Source organism: Orycteropus afer, unplaced genomic scaffold, assembly GCF_000298275.1.
Source record: "Orycteropus afer afer isolate SDZICR_OR568_19922 unplaced genomic scaffold, OryAfe1.0 scaffold00002, whole genome shotgun sequence".
Taxonomy (NCBI): domain Eukaryota; kingdom Metazoa; phylum Chordata; class Mammalia; order Tubulidentata; family Orycteropodidae; genus Orycteropus; species Orycteropus afer.
Window position 1 is genome coordinate 11,534,998 of NW_006921589.1, and position 20,018 is coordinate 11,555,015.

The window sequence follows — 20,018 nt, forward strand, 5'->3', positions numbered from 1 at the left end:
TACATCATTCTGTCAAATAACTAAAAATGGAGTCTTTCACTTTCTAGTTTCAGAGTAGACTTTATATACTTGGGTAACTTGAAGCAATCTTATTTCTTCTTAGATAATATTTTTGTTACTTTCTTGAATACAATATTATTGTTCCTAGGACTATAATGCAGACTAGCTTTTTCATAGTTTCTTAACGTAGTTTTGTCATTTTAACAAGTCCAGAATTTAGAAAAGAAAAAAATAATTCTACTTAAATTATATTTCTTCATTCATGCATCATTTGTAAATTGTCTTTTCTCTGAAGATGAGGAAGGAATTTTTTTTTTTAATAGTCAGCAAACATTTCCCTATTTTTATCATTAAAATAGTCATCTAGTTGACATAAGACATTTTTAGTAGATATTGGAGGTACTACTGTTTCTTTAGAAGAACTTCAGATTTATCAGAAAACTAACCATTAACAGTATTAATTGAGTAAGTATGTAACCAAGCATCACATATCTTGGTTTATTTGGCGAGAAAAAATAGAAACCTGTGAATAAATATCTTGAGGAAATACTCTTTGTCTTAATTTCATAGACTTAAGGTCATTGGAATAGAGAGCCAATTGAGCATACTTCTTACAAGCCTTCAGTATCATTACATTGGTGGCTTGAAATCAACCATGGTTTGAGTATTTATTGCTTGAAAATCAACAAATGCTGTGAGTCAGGGGAAAGGAAAGGGAGCAGTTTGCTAAGAATCTCCTATGTGCCGGGCATTTTACACATATTAGGAGAAAAAGAATTACATCATGTCATACTGAATTACTTTCAGTTAGCAAGCCAAATGCCATTGACCAGAGGAGATAGCATTTAATAAGACAGTGTTGCAAAAAGTGAAGAACTTCCCCATGTCCCTCAAAGGGCCATATTCCAAAGATCATTAAGGTTCTGAAAGCATTAGCAAACACTTCAGAGAAGCTGGTTTTATTCTCATTAAGTAAATTCAATCAGTAATTTCTTTAAATACCTTAGTTTTTATCCTTGTCCCTTTAGGAGGCTTGGGAACAAAAGGAAGATGATGACATCAAAAGAGCTACAGAGTTAAGTCTTCAAGGTACAGAGATTATTTTAATTACACTTTTTAAAGGGTGAAACATATCACATGCAGAAGAGAGCATATAAAATGTGTATGTGCCCATTATTTTTAATAATAGTAACAAATTTGAACAGCTCCAGGTAAAGAAAGAGAACTTGAGAAGTTACCTATGTACCACTCCTTTCCCCTCCCTACCAGTGGTTGTTGTCACTGTTAGGTACTGTCAAGTCAACACTGACTCACGGAGACCCTAAGTACAACAGAACGAAACACTGTCCAGTTGTGCACCATCCTCACGATACCTGAGCCCATGATTGCAGCCATTTTGTCAACCTATGTCGTTGAGGGTCTTCCCCTTTTTTGCTGACCCTGCACTTTACCAAGCAGGATATCCTTCTCCAGGGAGTGGTCCCTTCTGACAACATGACCAAAGTAGGTGAGATGAAATGTGGCCATTCTTGCTTCCAGCATGCACTCCAGCTGCACTTCATCCAGGACAGATTTGTTAGTTCTTTTGGTGATCCATGGTACTTTCAGTATTCTTTGCCAACAACACAACTCAAAAGCATCAGCTCTTCTTTGGTCTTCCTTATTCATTGTCCAGCTCTCACATGCGTATGAGGCAATTGAAAATACCATGGCTTGGGTCAGGCATACCTTAGCCTTCAAAGAGACATCTTTGCTCTTCAGCATTTTAAAGAGGTCTTTTGCAGCAGATTTGCCCCGTGCAATATGACATCTGATTTCTTGACTACTGTGTCCATGTGTGTTGATTGTAGAACCAAGTAATATGATCTTTTGACAACTTCAATCTTTTTTCCATTTGTTGTTATGCTGCTTATTGATCCAATTGTGAAGATTTTTATTTTCTTTATGTTCAGATGTGTTCCATACTGCAGACTGTAATCTTTAATCCCCATCAGTAGGTGCTTTTAAGTCATCCTTACTTTCAACAAGCAAGGTTGTGTCATCTGTGTATTTTAGGTTGTTAATGAATCTTCCTCCAATCCTGATACCTCGTTCTTTGTATAGTCCAAATTCTCAGATTATTTGCTCAGCATAAGTATGGTGAAAGGATACAAACCTGATGCACACTTTTCCTGATTTTGAACCATGCAGTATCCCCTTGTTTTGTTCAAATGTCCTGGTCAGTATACAGATTCCTCGTTAGCACAGTTAAGTGTTCTGGAATTCTCATTCTTCTCAATGTTATCCATAATTTGCTATGATCCACACAGTCGAATGCTTTTGCATAGTCAGTAAAACACAAGTAAACATTTTTTCTGTATTCATTGCTTTCAGCAATGATCTATCTGCTATCAGTAATGATACCCCTTGTTCCACATCCTCTTCTGAATCCAGCTTGAATTTCTGGAAGTTCCCTATCAATATACTGCTGCAACCGTTTTTTAATTATCCTGAGCAAAATTTTACTTGCATGTGACACTAATGATACTGTTCTGTAATTTCCACTTTCTGTGGGATCACCTTTCTTTGGAATGGGTGCAACTATGGATCTCTTCCAGTCAGTTGACCAGGTAGCTGTCTTCCAGGTTTCTTGACATAGATGAGTAAATGCCTCTAGCACAGCATTTGCTTAGTGAAATATCTCAAGTGGTATATTCTGTCAATTCCTGGAGCCTTGTTTTTTACCAGTTCCTTCTGTGCAGCTTCAACTTCTTCCTTCAATACCATTGGTTCTTGATCATACGCCACCTCCTGGAATAGATAAACATCGACCAGTTCTTTTTTGTACAATGGCTGTGTATTCCTTCCATCTTTGGATGTTTCCTACATCATTCCATATTTTGCCCTTAAAACCAGTATTGCGACTCCAGATTTGAATTTTTCCTTCAGTGCTTTCAGCTTGAGAATTGCCGAGCATGTTCTTCCCTTTTGGTTTTCTAACTCCAGGTCTTTGCATATTTCATTAAAATAATTGACTTTGTCTTCTCAAGCTGCTCTTTGAAATCTTCTGTTCAGCTCTTTTATCTTGTCATTTCTTATATTTGCTTTAGCTACACTCCATTCAAGAGCAAGTTTCAGAGTCTCTTCTAACATCCGTTTTGATCTTTCCTTCCTTTCCTGTCTTTTAATGACCCTTTGCTTTTGCTTTCTTCATGTATGATGTTCTTGATGTCATCCCACAATTCGTCTGATTTTTAGTCATTTGTGTTCAGTGTGTCCAATCTGTTCTTCAGATGATCTCTAAACTCAGGTGGGACATAATCAGAGTCATATTTTGGCTCTCGTGGACTTGTTATAATTGTCTTCAGCTTCAGTTTGAACTTCAGTTTGAAATTGGTGGTCTGTTCTGCAGTCAGCTCCTGGCCTTGTTTTGGCTGAAGATGGTGAGCTTCTCCATTGCCTCTTTCCACAGATACAGTCAATCTGATTTCTGATATTCCATGTGGTGAGATCCACATGTATAGTCACTGTTTTTATTGTAGAAAAAGATATTTGCGATGAATAAATGGTTGGTCTTGCAAAACTCTTATTATACGGTCTCCAGTGTCATTTCTATCACCACGGCCATATTTTCCAACTACCAGTGATTCTTCTCTTTTTTCCATCTTTCGTATTCTAATCTCTAGTAATAATTCCAGAGGAAACCATTATTCTTATGTTTGTATTAACCATGAGCTTACTTTTCTTTATAATTTTACCAACTATGTCCATGTTCCTAAACAATGTATTTTTTAATTTTGAAAAACTAAATAACAGGGATAATCTATTTTATAATGAAAGAGCTATACTGTCACTATTAAATATTCAGAGAAGATAATAAAGCTTCAGTTTCCACATGAATCACTCTGGGTAAGTCAGTGGGCAAGGTTATGAGTAAGTATTTAGATACATGAGGTTCACTACTGTGTTAGCATTTGACAGAATTGATATATGGATCAAATAATAAAATTTCACAAAGGGTCTTTCTCTGGCTCTCAGAAATACATCAAAACAGAATAGTGGTACAAAATGAGGGTTCTAGGCTGATGTAGACAATATGGCATGGAGGAGAAAGCAGAAATTTCATTGGCACATGGTTTAGACAAAGTTACAAATAAACTAAGCTAGGCTTCTCAGGTAATCTTCTCTGGCTTAAAAGATGGTACAGTGGTGGCAGTGATGACTATCTGTTGAGTCATATTGCTCCAATCTAGACTGATTGACCTCCACATCTATGCACAGATATCCAGAGACCTCCCTTCACCATTCTCCTGGGGATTCCCTTTGATTCTCTCCTTTGTTTGAATTTCCCATTTCCTGTATCATTCTCCCTTATTCTTGATCTACTCATGTTCCGGTGGAGAACATTCTCCAGTAGCTTCTTGAAAAAGAGGGATGCGACTTAAATTTTCTGGAAACCTTATAACTTGTGTCTCTAGATACTTGTGTCCTTTAATTCTAGAAAATTTTGTTGTATTATTTTACTTGTTCTTTTTTTCCCCCTCTGTTTTCTTTTTTGAAACTCCTGTTATCCAGACCTCTTGGTCTGGCCATTTTGATTTTCTGATTTCTTCTTGCCAGTTTTCTTTTTGTCATTTTAATTTGTTCTCTGGGAGGTTTCTCCAACCTTATTTCCATCTCCTAACTTTCTGTTGAGTTTTTATTTCTGCTATCATGTTTCTAATTTTGAAGAACAATTTTGTTTGTTGAAAGTTCATTTTTATAAGATTGTTTTTTTCTTTCATGGGAGCAATATTAATTCTCCAAAGTTATTAAGTGTAGAATGTGTGCTTACTTGTTTGGAGTTTTCTTCTTCCTGGAAAAAAAAAAAAAAAAAAAGTTATTTCCTTCATACCATATCCTTTTATGTTTATTATGGTTCTTGTATTCCTTATAGTCCTTGTTAGAGACTTTTCCTCAGATATCTGGTAATCTTTGGCTGTCAGCACATGATTAAGAATGGAGGACTAAAAAGATGATTGGAAATGTTGAGCACATGGATAGATAAAATTTGTCAACTTTTGAAGTTTACAAGGTGGGATTTTTTTTGAGATGTTAGTACTCTTAGCCCTTTCTTTTGGGCTCATCAGATTCCTAAAGAAGAGTTTTCTAAACTCTTGCCTGAAGAGAAAACATGTGGCCTTCGGGGTTCTGGAAGCCAGATATAGGAGTAGGGCTAGAGGGTGGGAGTCCTTATACTCATGACTTGATACTATCACTTTCTCCCATTTTCAGTGATGGTGCTCATGACCTCACCTGTGCCTGACATTCCCCAGGCCAGAGACTCATTTTATTCTCTCCAGACAGTAGAGCTCCACACTTCTGTCATTCCTCAGCAGCATGAAGTTGAGGGGGCTAGCGAATCTAGGAGTCTGTTTCTCAAAACAGCTTTTACCCCGATCCTTGTTTTACCCCACCATCCCCTACTTGCCCACTTCAGAACTATCTGGTACTTCCAAGTCTTGAGTCTTTTAAAAATTCTGTGATATAAATTGGATTGGTTCTCAGAACTTTCCATTACTGGCATGCTATTTCTTGGGTCTGCTTAATCAGTCACTCTCCCTCTTACCAGCTTCCAAAAATTTGGTAACTATAATCTCTTTTCTTATTCCCATTCATACATGTTCATGTCTTTTAAAAACCCTATACTGTGAGCTCTGGTCGCGTAGTGCCTAAGGCATTTAACTGCTAACCAGAAGGCTGGAGGTTCAAACCCAGCCCCTCCTTGGGAGGAAGGTTGGGCAATCTACTTCTGTAGACATACTGCCTTGGAAGCCCCAGGAGTGGTCACTATGAGTCAAATCGACTCAATGGCAGTGAGTTTGTTGGAGTTTATACTGTGATTTTAGTGGAATTAAACTTGCAAAAGCCAGAACCTGTGTAAGGCAGAAACCTATATGAAATGTAAAACTCATATTTCCCACTAATAGCGATAGAAAAGTGGTAAGGCTGCACCCTATTAAAGGCGGAAAACTTTCAAGACACAAAAGAAGGCAGTCCTGTCAACTTCTAGCGCTTAGAGATTTCTTTATATTTTAAAGCAAATTTATGTACACATGCTCCTGGAATTCTTTACAGCCATTAATAAAGATGAGTTGTTCCAGTGGAAGCACATTATTATAACTTTAGCTACATTGATTTAAGATTGAAGAAAATGAAAGGATATTGACATTTTTATGGGCTCTATTTTGTCAGGATAATTCTGTTTGCTAGTGGGAGTTATCTGGTGGCGTAGTGCCTAAGGCATTTGACTGCTAACCAGAAGTCTGGTGGTTCAAACCCACCAGCCACTGCAAGTATTCAAATCTAATATACAGTTTATATAATTTAGAAGTTGGTGATATTGGGTTGTCATTTTCTTTTTTAGTGTTATTCCTTTCTTGCAAGGGTTAGATCCTCTTATAAATAAATTTATAAGAAAAGGGGGCATTTCTTTCATAGATAGTAGATTCCTGAGATGTTATTCCCGAGTGGGCTGGATGGATCAGAAGCCTTTAATAATAATATGTTTTATACTTTCTTAGGATGATAAAATTACCTCCAGCTAATTTTCCCTTCCTAATCACATTTCTTTATGTATAGTCCAAGAATTTTTCTAACATTTTGTCTTTTTGTTCTTCAGAGTTTAACAACTCCTTTCTGGATTCTCTGGGTTCTGATGAGGACTCTGGAAATGAGGATGTTTTAGATATGGAATACACAGAAGCTGAAGCTGAGGAACTGAAGAGAAACGCCGAGGTGATGGTTCATTCCCTGAACAGAATTGGTCAGAGAGTCGGTACTCCTGCTGCTGCTCATTCTCTTCACCAACCCCTAATCAGCTTCTGTGGCTGGCCCATTTTCTGCATCCCCTCCTTGCTTTTCTCTACTTTTTTTAAAATGCAATTTTTGTTGTTGTTGAGAATATACACAGCAAAAACATCCACCATTCAAATTTCTGTATTTCAGTGACATTGATTACCTTCTTTGAGTTGTGCATCCTTTCTCACACTCCTTTCCTGAGCTGTTCTTCCTCCATTGACATTGATTTCTACTCCTTTGGCAGCTATCAAATGGTCTTCGTTATCTCTTGCCCTTTGCTCTGATTTTATGTATTTTATGTATTACACACAAGATTTTGAAAATAATCACACACACCTGACCACTTTATGTACCCGATAGAGCTGAGTATAATGTGACACTCATAGCCATACTTTGGTTCCACTTTCTATTACCTTTATAGTCAGATACCAACCCCAGTTGGTTGTTGCTTAGTGAAAGCTATTGAATTTAAGATGTTAACCAAGGTTCATTGGAATCATATTTTATTTTGACTTTAGATAATTGCTTTTCTTTTTGTTTTCCAAAATTTCTGCAATATTAATTCTAACTAGTCTAACACAACTCCTGTTAGCATTTTGATACATTCTTTTGTCTTCCCTACCCCTGTGTATGCTTAAAAGTCATAGTATAAGTACAGTTTTTATTCTACTTGTTTAAGACAAATTATTTATAACCATTTTATTTTTAATAACTATTATATTCCTTTAAATGAGCATAACAGTTACTTAATTTTTTTCATTAACATTGACATTTAAGTTGTTTCTAGTATTCAGTGTAATAAAGAATGAGGAACATGGTGTGATTACAGTGTTTTACATATTTTAGAATTAATGAAACAAAGTTTATGAACAGTTTAATGGTTTCTGGTTTACATATGTTTTTGTTAGTTGTGGTCAAGTCTGTTTTGACTCACAGGGACCCCATGTGCCCCATCGGATTTCCTAACCTGTAATCTGTGCAGAAGCAGATCCCTAGGTCTTTCTTCTGTAGAGCCACTGGGTGGGTTTGAACCACCAAGCTTTTTGGTTACCAGCTGAGCACTTAACCATTGTGCCACCAGCATTCCTTGGTTTATATATAACTATAGTCTTTCAATTATAATTTTTATAATTATTTGCCTTCATGTGACTTTAAAAAAAAAAAAGTTAACATGTTGCTGACCCACATGATTTTTCTTAAAAAATTACGTAATGCGGTATTGAGTTGATATGCTACTAACCAGTCAGCTGTTAGGTATAGTGTTAGTTCCAAGTTTTCATTATTATAGGTAATGCAACAGTGAATGATTTTATGTATATACTTTTTTTTTTTTCTTTTCTTTCTCTTTTTATTGTGATTTGGGTGAAAATTTACAGAGCAAATACACTTTCCATATAGCAGTTCACATACACTTTGTCTCATGACATTGACAACAATTTACCATAATGCAACATCTCCCCTCCCACTTCCTCCTGATAGTTACCTCTTCCCTGTGTCCATCCCTCCATGCACTCCTAAGCTGTCTCCCTTTGTATAAGCAGCCCTTCTTTCTCTCATGCTTGTTCTCTCCCAGGAGTGTATCTACCTCAGGTAAATGTTCAACTCATACGCCTGTCTGTTGTTGGGCTGGAAGCCACAGGTGTGCGTTCAGTTCCAGACCTGAAGGGCAGCTAGGGGCCATAGTCTCAGTGGTTCCACCAGGCTCCATCAGGCCAGCAAACCTGTTCCCCGCTTTTTTTTCCCCCAAAATGATTTTGAGTTTTGTTCCACACGGTTCTCCCTGTCTATCTAGGATCTCCTACAAAGACCCTCTTCCAAGTGGTTGACAGTAGTAGCCGAGCACCATCTAGTTCTTCTGGTCTCACTAGTATAAGCTGTAGGTCGGATGGTGTACCAGTCGCTAGGACTAATTGTTTCCATGAATATTTGTTTTTCTTCATTCTTCTTGGCTCTGGACGAGGAGAGACCCATCGTAGCATCTAGACGGCAGCTTTCAAGCTTTTAAGATCTCAGTTGCTACTCGCCACAGTAGGAGGTGGAACAATGTTTTGTGTAGTATATTATGCCAATTGCACTTGATGTCCTCTGCGACTATGGTCCCAAGCCCACAGGTTCAACTACTCAGTCCCTCTGGGTAGCTGGCTATAACCAAGCAGTGGCTACAGCCTTGCCCCTTGTCAGCCCATTATACACCTGGGAATTCAGATCATACACATAAAGTTATTGGACCACTGTCTTTCAACCCTGTACATGTTCTTGGGTGTACTCTCCACTTCATATACATACCTAGTATTTCAGCCTATTGACCCATCTATCCACCCATTATGTATATACTCATATACATAAATTAGGACAAATTCTTAGTTGAGGGTTAAATTCTTTGGTCAGAGGGTATGAATGGTACATCCACTGGATTTTTATTGAGTCTGACTATACCACACACTGAGCTTAGGACATGTCAGTTTTGATATTGAACTTAAATTTAGTGTTTTGCTCTTATTCAAATGGAGAGTTAACAGTTATGTCCACTTCTGTTTTCCAGACGGGAAATCTTCCTCATTCCTATCGGCTCATCAGTGTTGTCAGTCACATTGGTAGCACTTCTTCTTCAGGTAAATGGACATCATGATTTCAGCATTTTATGAATGGCCTGACAAGCCAGCGTTTGTCCCCTTAACCGGTAGCTCTGTGTTTAGCTTTTCAGGAGTTGAATGCCTCAAGGAAAACGTGGAAATCCTATCTTTGATCACATTAAATGTGAATTATGTTAATGGGTATAACTCTTTTGATTTTCTATTCATAAAAAACCTAAATCCCAGGCAGCTATTTTGGATTTTAAAGTGATAGCATTCTCAGTCAGATTCCAGAGGCCTAAGAATAGGTTCTGTTTGCCAAGGACGGCAAGGGACATACGAGAGGCTGACAACAGGAAGGAGACAGGTGGTGAGTGTATAAGTGCTATCAACTAGTGCAAACATACAATCACCAATTAAATATAAACACACAAAAACATCACAATGCCTTGGAGACAACAGAGCATCACAGTCCACACAAAGAAGCAAGATAAAGCAGGAGAAACAAGGGACCAGGATACAGACCTAAAACATATCGCACAGGAAGACGCAGCATTGGAACTCCCTGATAAGGAATTCAAAATAATTGTATTTAGGTATCTTCAACGAATTGAGAGGCAGATCAAGGAAAACAACTGACAAAACTGAGGAAAACACAGAGAAAACCCTCCAACAATTTTGAAAGACAATACAAGAACAAAATGACAAAATAAATGAAAAATTAGAAATGATACAAAATCTATACATAGAAGTCCAGAAGATTAATACTAAATTTTCAGAAATAGATAAGACATTGAATGGGCAAAGAAGCAGAATTGAATCAATGGAAGACAGAATTAGGGAAATTGAAGGCAAATACCTGAACACTTCTTTGGAAAGGGATAAATCAGAAAAAGATCAAAACAAAATGAAGAAAGCCTGAGGTTCATGTGGGATACCATCAAAAGGAATAATCTACATGTAATCAGAACTCTAGAACAAGAAGAGACAAATAAAACCACAGAAAAAATTGTCAAAGATTTGTTGGGAGAGAATTTTCCTGGGATGATGAAAGATAACAATATATCCATTCAGGAAGTCCAATGAACCCCAAATAGGATAGACCCCAAAAGAAAAGCACCAAAACATCATCATCAAACTCACCAAAACCAAAGACAAAGAAAGAATCCTGAAAGTAGCACAGGAAAAACCAAAAGTTATCTACAAGGAGCAACCAATAAGACTAAGATCGGATTTCTTGGCAGAAACCATGCAGACGAGAAGACAATGGGGTAGTATATAACTGTGAAGGAAGAAAATTTCCAACCAAGAGTTATGTGCCCCACAAAATTGTCCCTCAAATATGATGGTGAAATTAGGACATTTCCAGATAAGCAGAAATTAAGGGAATTTGTTACAACCAGACCAGCCTTACAAGAGATGCTAAAGGGAGCCCTTTGGACAGAGAACAACAGTCAACAACAACACACATGATGATATAACCCAGAAACCAACCCATCTGTGGAATTATCCAAAGTAAATAAGCCTACAAGATTGTAAACAGGGAACCAGAGACATCAATTGCCAAATGAGGACAACTAAAACCAAAAAGAGGGAAAAAACTATGTAGTCACAGCACTTCTAAATGGTAGGGAAGTCAAGACAACTGCAAGATAGAACAGACTGTCCTAAACTTGGGAAGAAAACTATAAATCACAGGGTAACCTCAAAGAAAAATGATAAACCTTCACATCAGAATAAAAAAGAGGACCAGCACAGAGACTTAGCAATTACTAAAACAACAGCAATGAAGGAAGTGATAACACAATTCATAAACAAAACAAGCTCAGCACAGAAAATTATATGGAACAAAGAAATCGACACCACGAAAAAGCACATAACAAAGATGACAGCAACAAATTCTTATTTGACAATAATTATATATTTGACAAGGGACTTATCTTTAAGATTTATAGAAAACTCAAGTGCCTCAACAGCAAAAGAATTAATAATCCAATTGAAAAATGGGCAGAAGACATGAATAACACTTCACCAAGGAGGATATTCAGGTGGCCAGCTAATACTTGAAGAGATGCCCACAATCATCGGCCATCAGAGAGATGCAAATCAAAACAACAACAGTGAGATACTGTCTCACCCCAGCACTGATGGCGAGATTCAGTGAGATAGAAAATAACAAATGCTGGCGGGGATGTGGAGAAATTCCACACTGCTGGTGGAACTGTGAAGTAGTACAACCACTATGGGAAGCAGTATGGCGATTCCTTAGCTGAAGTTGGAGATACCATCTGACCCAGCAATCCCATTACTAGGTATATATCCTAGAGAGGTGAGAGCCAGGACAGGAGCAGTGTATGCACACCCATGTTCATCGCAGGACTGTTTACAATAGCAAAAAGATGGACACAACCTACATGCCCATCAGTGGAAGAGTGGATGACCAAAGTATGGTGCATACACAGAATGGAATGCTATGCAGCACTAAAGAATAATGTAGAAGAGGGAGGTACATGGGAGGTACAGACAGCAAAGATGAACCCTTTTGCACATACAGTACTGCATTGTCAGTGAAGGCAAACATGGGTATATGGGTGGATAGATGGGTAGACAGGCTGAACTATTAGGTATGTCTATGCAGCAGGGAGTGTACCCAAGACCATGTCTATAAGGGTATTTGTATGATCTGTAAGAATTCCCAGGTGTATAGTAGAGCTGACAAGGGACAAGGTTGTAGTCACTTCTTGGTCACAGTCAGCTACCCAGAGAGGCTAAGTAGTTGAACCTGTGGGCTTGGGACCATAGTCAAAGGAGACAACAAGTTCAATTGGCATAACATACTACGCAAAACATTGTTCCACATCCTACTTTGGCGAGTAGCAACTGGGATCTTAAAAGCTTGCAAGGAGCCATCTAGAGGCAACGATGGGTCTCTCCTCGTCCAGAGCAAAGAAGAATGAAGAAAACCAAAGATTCATGGAAACAGTTAGTCCTAGCGACTGGTACACCATGTGATCCACAGCCTATACAACTATGAGACCAGAAGAACTAGATGGTGCCCGGCTACCAATGTCAACCACTCGGAGGGGGATCTGTGTAGGAGACCCTGGATAGAGAGGGAGAACAATGTGGAACAAAGCTCAAAAGCAAAAGGGGGACCAGGTTTGCTGGTCTGATAGAGCCTGGTGGAACCACTGAAACTATGGCCTCTAGCTACCCTTAGGTCTAGAATTGAACCCACACCTGTGGTTTCCAGCCAAGCAAAAGACAGGCATAGGAGTTGAACATTTACCTGAGGTAAATACACTCCTTGTAGAGAACAGTCATGGGAGAAAAAAGGGCTGTTTATGCACAGGGAGACAGCTCAGGCAGCAGGGGTGCGTGGAGGGATGAACACAGAGAAGAGGTGACTGTCGGGAGGAAGTGGGAGGGAAGCTGTTGGATTGTGGTGAATTGTGGTCAGTGTCATGAGACAAGTGTATGTGAACTGCTTTATGGAAACTGAATTTGCTCTGTAAATTTTCACCCAAATCACAATTAAAAAAAAAAAAGAATAAAGTCTGCAAAATACAAAATACCGCATAATATGGATGAACTTGGAGGACATTGTGCTGAGTGAAATAAGTCAATCACAGAAGGACAAATATAGTGTTAGTTCGTTGTTGTGGAGGGTCAAGGAAAAGTTTATGTATGGAGGGGAAACTTTCCTTGTTGGTTGCCAGGGGTGGGAGAGGAGGGGAGGAAGCACTTCAAAAAAAAAAAAAAATGCATTGACCCATGTCACTTTAGTTTTGTGTATTTCACTGTACATAAATTATATTTCAATAAAATGCATTTAAAAAAATTTAAAAAACCTAAATTCCCCTAAGCAAAATATATTTATCAAAATAATTGTCCCAGTATAGTATTTTCCTCCCTTAATTCTTTGTACATGTTTTTTTGAATGGTTTTCAGAAGTATTGGTGTGGGGACGGGAGACAGGGTAGCTGTTCCTCTTTCTGAAATTTCCTGTACCTGAAAAAAAATTCAGTACATTTAAAAAAAAAAACCCTGAATTTTAAGATTTTATTTCTTTCAGGTCATTACATAAGTGATGTGTATGACATTAAGAAGCAGGCGTGGTTTACTTATAATGACCTAGAGGTATCTAAAATCCAAGAAGCTTCCGTGCAGAGTGATCGTGATCGAAGTGGTTACATCTTCTTTTATATGCACAAGTAAGAAATTTCACCAGATCCAAAGCCACAGGCTAAAAATTACCCAAACCCTTGCTTGGAGGATAAAATGTTCCCATTGCTTGATTGGTTGGCAGTTTTTCATTTTTGTTATTTTTGCTTTGGGCTTGTCTCTTGATATTTCCTTATATGTCCAGAATATTTTGTCTCCTCACTCAGCATTAATTACTCATCATACAGCAGCGTCTAGGTATGGGACTTGGACTGTTTTTATGATAAGAGCTGTCCTACTGTTAGAAACTTGGTCTTCCTGTTGAATCAGCTAGATGATTTATTTGTTCCATATGGATGGGAACTACATAGAATTTTTATTAAATTCCAGTCTCCTCTACTGTTCACAAAAGTCAGAACCCAGGGGGTTGAATGAACGAGCTGCTTATTTAATGAAATATAGGCACCAAATGAGATAGTTCAGGGGTAGAATTCCCACCTTCTGCATGGGAAACCCAGGTTCACTTTCTGGCCAGTGCACTTCATGTGCAGCCACCTCCTGCTGTTGATGGAGGCTTGCATGTTGCCACAATGCTGAACAGATTTCAGCAGCACCTTCAGTGTAAGAGCAGGAAGAGGAGCCTGGCAGTCTACTGAAAATCAGCCAGTGAGGCCCTGTGGATCACAACAGTCCACTCTACAGCCAACCATAAAATGGTACAGGATCAGGCAGTGTCTCACCCCATGTTGCGTGGGGTCACAGTGAGTTAGTTGGACTGACGTAACAGCAACTAACAAGAAGAAGGAACCAGATGGAATTGTACTGGCTTAAATAGTATCCATTTTCTTTTGTTCTTTCTCCAGTCTTTTTTGTTTTGGTCACCTAATTTTCCTGTTTTATTTTAAGGGAGATCTTTGATGAGCTGCTGGAAACAGAAAAGAACTCTCAGGCACTTAACATGGAAGCAGGGAAGACCACTCGTCAGGCTTCGTGAGGAATAAACTCCTGGGTTGGCAGTATGCACTGCGTATTCTCTTTTACTGCTGCCTACTTCACTCTCCCTCTGCCCGAAGAGAATTTGGAACTCTACTTGATGTGGGAGCAACACACAGCTCAGGGCCAAAACAAAAGACAAAAATTGTAATTATGCTGAATGCTCCATGCTGACTGTTTTATAGAACCCTTGGTCCCATATCTGTAGGTGATTATCCTTTTTTCCTCCTGCAAGAGTGGCACTTCCTATTGTCTTAGGAATATGTGATGTAAATAGATATGTGTAAATACACTCATTCACTCTCTCTTACACACACACACACACACACACACACTCACACGGAATGAATGGAGCCTTAAAGAGTTAGGGTGAGTCACCAGGGTATGCCTGCTCAAAATTAATAGCACAGCAGTTTGGAGAAGAAATGAAGATGTCAAAGACTCTGTTCACCTGAGAAATGTGTGGAGGTACACACATACCAGTTAGCTTTCGTTTTCATGTTCCTTGAGTAGTTTCATTCAAACCTATAATCTTTCATATGTTTCTTTTTAGTTCAGTTCACTGGAAAGCCAGCTCTACATGTTACACTAATGACAGTTTGTCCTCCTTACTACAAGGGAGGAGAATTTCTGTCACCTGACTTGAGGAGCTTTTTTCTTTTTTTTTTTTAATCATTTCTATGGATTTGTAATGCCTTTGCTGTTTACATGCAGTCCCAAAAAATGGATTGTTGGTGCTTTGGAATGTCTTCTGGTCCCACGTCTGGTGTTCGTTGTATACTCTGCATTTTTGTAGTGAATCCTTCACCCAGTGTGTTCGTCGTGTGTCATCTGTATTATTGTGGTGATAAAGATAGAGTCTTTTAATTTTCTTCTGTGGAATAGGCACTACCCTAACAGGTTGCAACCAAAATGTTAAAGAGGTGAGATGATAATATTGTCCTGGTTGGTACTCCCCAGCAGGTCTTTGAAAGGTTGGCAGGGGTGCCTAGGGTTAGGGAATGATGCTAGTATCTTTGGCTTCTCAGACACTCTAGGTCAAGAGGAGTGTTCTTGTGTTAAAGCATAAACCTCTGGACCAGTAAAGGTAAAAGCCCTACCACGAGGTGAAATAAAGTACAAAGCTGTAGGATAAAGTTTGAACATTTAACCATTTGCTGTCTGTCTTTGCCCTTGAAACAGGAAATGAAAATGTGATTGGTTCAGGTAATCCCAAGAACTAACAACAGAGGTGCATAATGTATTTATCTTTCTTTTTAGGTGCTTTGAGTTGAGGCTAAATGAAGGTACAGCATAAAGCACTACATGAGTCACTCAGCCAACATAACCAGCTTGGTTAAGCCACTTGTGGAACCATATAAAGAATGAGTTTGAGGGAAGAATTGTCCACAAAATAATTTTGTGAGCCCAGAAATCAGTTGGACCTCACAGTTAAGTAGCAAGATAAAACCTTTGGTATTCTCTTTTCTTTTTTGCTCTTATAAATGACGGAGATTACTCTTCAGTTCTGAGGTAGGAACAAGACCACATCAGTTTTTCAGAGGAAGAGAACATTTTAAAATCCAACAGCACAGAGGATACAACATCTTTTCTCATGAGTTTCCTTGAGAGAGCCCCAGCCACACTCTAGAACCTGAATGTGTTCTGACATAGTGAACTATTCTAAAATTTAGTGTCTTTGAATTGTACATGGCATCAGCATTTTAGCTTAACCACTGATGAGTGCTTTGACTCCTTCCATCTACACACACGTTACTCAAGTGAACATTCCCAGTTGTTATGGTTAGTTGGAGATGCAGGAATAGTGTAGAGCAGAGGGGGTTGTTTAAAAAGTAGCTTTTAAATTTTGTTTCATTCCCACCGGGGAGCCTCTTTTTTTGTTTGTGTTTTTTGCTTGAAAATAACTGGTTTCCTTATAAATGAGTGAAATGGTATTCAAATTCTTTACCTATTTATTATTTTCCTTCCATGGCCATATTCGAGAGCACTGAGAGGTGCTGTTGAAAATTATTGGGAGTGTTTCTAAGTGAAGACTGCATTAAGCCATAAAGAAAAATAGAAATAATGCCATGAGTCTGGGTTGTCTCTTGAAGCAATCTGTGGAGTTGCTTTGGTAGCTTGTAAGTGTGTACAGTTTAGAGGTACACTTGGCTCAGAAACCTGATTTGATTGGATCTTGTCTTGGGCAGAACTTGTTAGTTGAAAATAAGTTATTGGGGTATATGAGCCAGCCCCCTGCTCATAGGCTCACATTTTACTTGATATCTGTTCACTGTTGTGGCCTTTCTTTCACTCCTTTAACTACCGCTCCTTTCACAATAAAGTTACTTTGTCATTTTAGTTCCGTGAAGGGTTAATGATTATAAATGGAGATTTCAACTGGACTGTGTTAGTGAGGTTTTATTCTTGTTTTGAGGTGCCTGTATATATTTAAAAATTATAAATAGATAATATATTATTTTTTGCAGTGTGATCAGTTTGCCCAGAATCAGAGTATGGGGCAGTTAGCATGTTGGGGACAGGAAGAGACAAGTTAGATAAGGACAGATGCTTGAGTTCCAGGCAGTCTGCACAATAATCTTCCCATTGAAAACACCAAATGTGTGGTTATATTACTTTAAATGATATTTGAATTGGAACTTGACAGCACTTAGTTCTGCACACAGTAGTTTTGTTCTAGTTGGAGTTTTTTAAAAGAGAAACATAAACCTAACAAAACTAGAGATTGTTTTTACCTAATATTATGGAGAGTTGGAAAGTTGAATGTGGCCAGATGCTATTATCACTTCAGCTTCTGGGACTTTAATTTCAGCCTTTGAGAAGATAGACTCTTGTTTTGTAGTGAACCATCGTATATATGTTTGTCCACACTCCTGAGTTTGGTCTCAGCAGGATAGAATTAGTAGCAAAGCCATGGATTCTTCTGCTGTTTGTATTTTGATTCTAAAAGCTATTTGTTTACTTACCAAAAGGTCTGTTAATTTCTGGTCTAACTTAAATGGTTTGAGTACAGATTTAATAAATGTATATGTGTTTACATTTTAAGAAGTATGCATTGTATTATAAATCAGTTAATTGACTTCAAGAGGCAAAAACTAGGCTACACCTCTATTTCTCTCCTTGATCAAGTATAAAATCATTTAAAAGATAAGGTTTAAGAATTAAAACCTCAGCACAGTACTTCACAGTTATAATGGTTCCATATTGTAGTTAGCATTCTATAACTGTATATGTGCAGCTCTACACGTGCACAGCTACATGTAGAGTTGTGTAATGAAATTTAACTGGAGACACCTAAATAAAGGTTCTTGACAGTGTCTCAGATACACAGTTAAGTGTTCTGGGTGTAGAGAGGACAGTTGGAGAACATACAGGAAAAAGAGTAGTGTATAAACTCATTTAAGATTTACCGAAAGGTTATATTAAAACAAGAAATACCCTTTCACTCTTCTCTATTCCCTGAAATGATTTCCGTGGATGTTCTTCGTTACCCAATCTTTATTTTTCCCTGTTTGATTTAATTGGCCCCTTATTGGTCTTTTGTTACTAATCAGGGAACCAGAACTACATCACCAAGTACATAGGGATCTTGTATATATGCGGAGATTTTTAGAAGAGTCACCAAAAGCACTAAGTCACATAAAAAAATGTCCCAGTACAACAGATGTGCCCTTGTCCTCCCCATCTTCCTTTACACTGAGTAATGTCCTCTTGAAATGTATACCAAAATTAAACCCCTGCCCGCTGACATCTTCCTAATGCATTACTTCAGAATTCTAATGCTGCCTCAACTGATAGGGCTTATTAACATCTGGAAAAGTATTTTACTGGGAAACTAGCTTCTTGGGCCTTGAGAGTTTTGTGACTGAGTTACTCTGCTGCATCTCCCACAGTCATAAGCCCCTTTACAGCGTGCTTCGCTCACTAGACTCCAGGCCGCCTCTCTTGTTGTTTCCTGTTTATACACAGTTGGTAAATTGTTTCCGTGGGTGCCACGGGTCTGCGGTTTTAAGTATTTCATAAAAAACGTGCCCGTGTGAACATAAACAGTCGATCTTTGTAGTGCTGGACTTCCTTACAGAGGTTCAGAATACAGGTACCTCCACTGGCATAAAAGTAGCGTGGGACGGTCTGATCAGGACCCACATTGTCAAAGGGTTTAGTGCCAGGACACAGAGCAGCCAGCTGAACTGGTCTACTTCAGGAGCAGAGCGGGCCTGTCTGAAGAGAGACTACGTGGGGTTGTGTGCCCCTCTCTTCCCTTTTGTTCCCTCTGATCTTTTTCTTCCTGCCCCAGCTTCTCTGGCCAGTTGTCAGTGTTGTTTACTCTTATGGAGAGAACAGTGGGTTCCTGCATTTTTCCTCATCAAGCTGCCACTGGCCTGACCAGCAGCTTCGGCCACATGTGAAGTGGTTTTCCTCTGTTCTGAGTGACTTTGGTTCTCATTCGTTATGTTGGTTTGTGTGGAGCAGCACTTTATCTGTGTTTTAGCAGAACTATTCCTTTGTATCCTTTATGGTCTTTCTTTGTTTTTGTTTCCTTTTTAAATTATGCAGAGTTTTTTTGTGTGAAATTAAAGCCTTTATTAATCTGTTGGTTTGACTGTTATTTCTGGAAAGGGCACATTCTTGCAGACAATTTTTAAAGCTAGGTGTTGAAGCTGTGGAAGTCTGTTGGCCTTCTGACCCTCCTGCTGTGCAGCACTGTTACACCTTAAACAACATGGATTGGCAAACCAGCGTAGGGCCAGAGTCACCACCAGGTTCCCTTGTTTCCATCTGAGGAGCCTGGGAGCTTTGCAGAGGCTTCTGGGTCACAGCCTGTATCCACCATGGGCCTTAGCTGAGCTCTTCATCTGCCTTATCATGAAGGGTACCAGAGAGAGGCTGAAATAACATTTGCACTTTTTATCTGCCCCAAGCCTAGACCCAGTGGGTATGCTGCACTCACTGAGTTAAGTACTGGTTAGTCGATATTGTGAAGTCTAATGAGGTGTCTAGGCCACTCAACTCTGCCTTAAAAAAAGGGGTCCCCGTAATTGTTACGGCCTGGGAAAGGCAGTGAAGGAAGTATGTGAAAAGATGCCATTACTCTGGGGACGATGCAAAACTAGTGCTGCAGCCCACCTGCCATGGATGAAAATGAGTTGTGATAGAGAAAACCTTGGGGACGGCTCAGTGCTGTGGAGTGTGACCGCTGCTAAGAGGCCAGAGCACGAGAGCAGCGTGGTTCACAGTGAGGAACCCTAGGGTAGAAATGCTCCAGCCACCCTCTGGAGAGCTGGAATTGGGATCACAGGGTCCTGGAGCCATCCTCTGCAGGTTACAAACAGATGGCATTGCCACAGGCTCTGCTGCTCACAGGCACAGCTATAAATTTATGCTTCAATTGGCAAAGGGTAATACCAGGAATAAAGAGAGACCCTGCAAGCAGGGTAGGGTGGTGCTGTACAGTTGCAGCGATGCTTC

General features: G+C 39.0%; 1 protein-coding gene across 1 annotated transcript in view; it reads left to right on the plus strand.

The window, feature by feature from the left end:
• The window catches only part of USP37 (ubiquitin specific peptidase 37), a 79,262-nt gene extending 64,712 nt beyond the window's left edge, over nucleotides 1-14,550 (plus strand). Inside the window, exons 19-23 of the mRNA XM_007959549.1 lie at nucleotides 1,029-1,089; nucleotides 6,641-6,756; nucleotides 9,362-9,431; nucleotides 13,468-13,606; nucleotides 14,463-14,550. Coding sequence (XP_007957740.1) covers nucleotides 1,029-1,089; nucleotides 6,641-6,756; nucleotides 9,362-9,431; nucleotides 13,468-13,606; nucleotides 14,463-14,550 — 474 coding nt within the window. The remainder of the gene's footprint in view (nucleotides 1-1,028; nucleotides 1,090-6,640; nucleotides 6,757-9,361; nucleotides 9,432-13,467; nucleotides 13,607-14,462) is intronic.
• The last annotated feature ends 5,468 nt before the right edge of the window (nucleotides 14,551-20,018 follow it).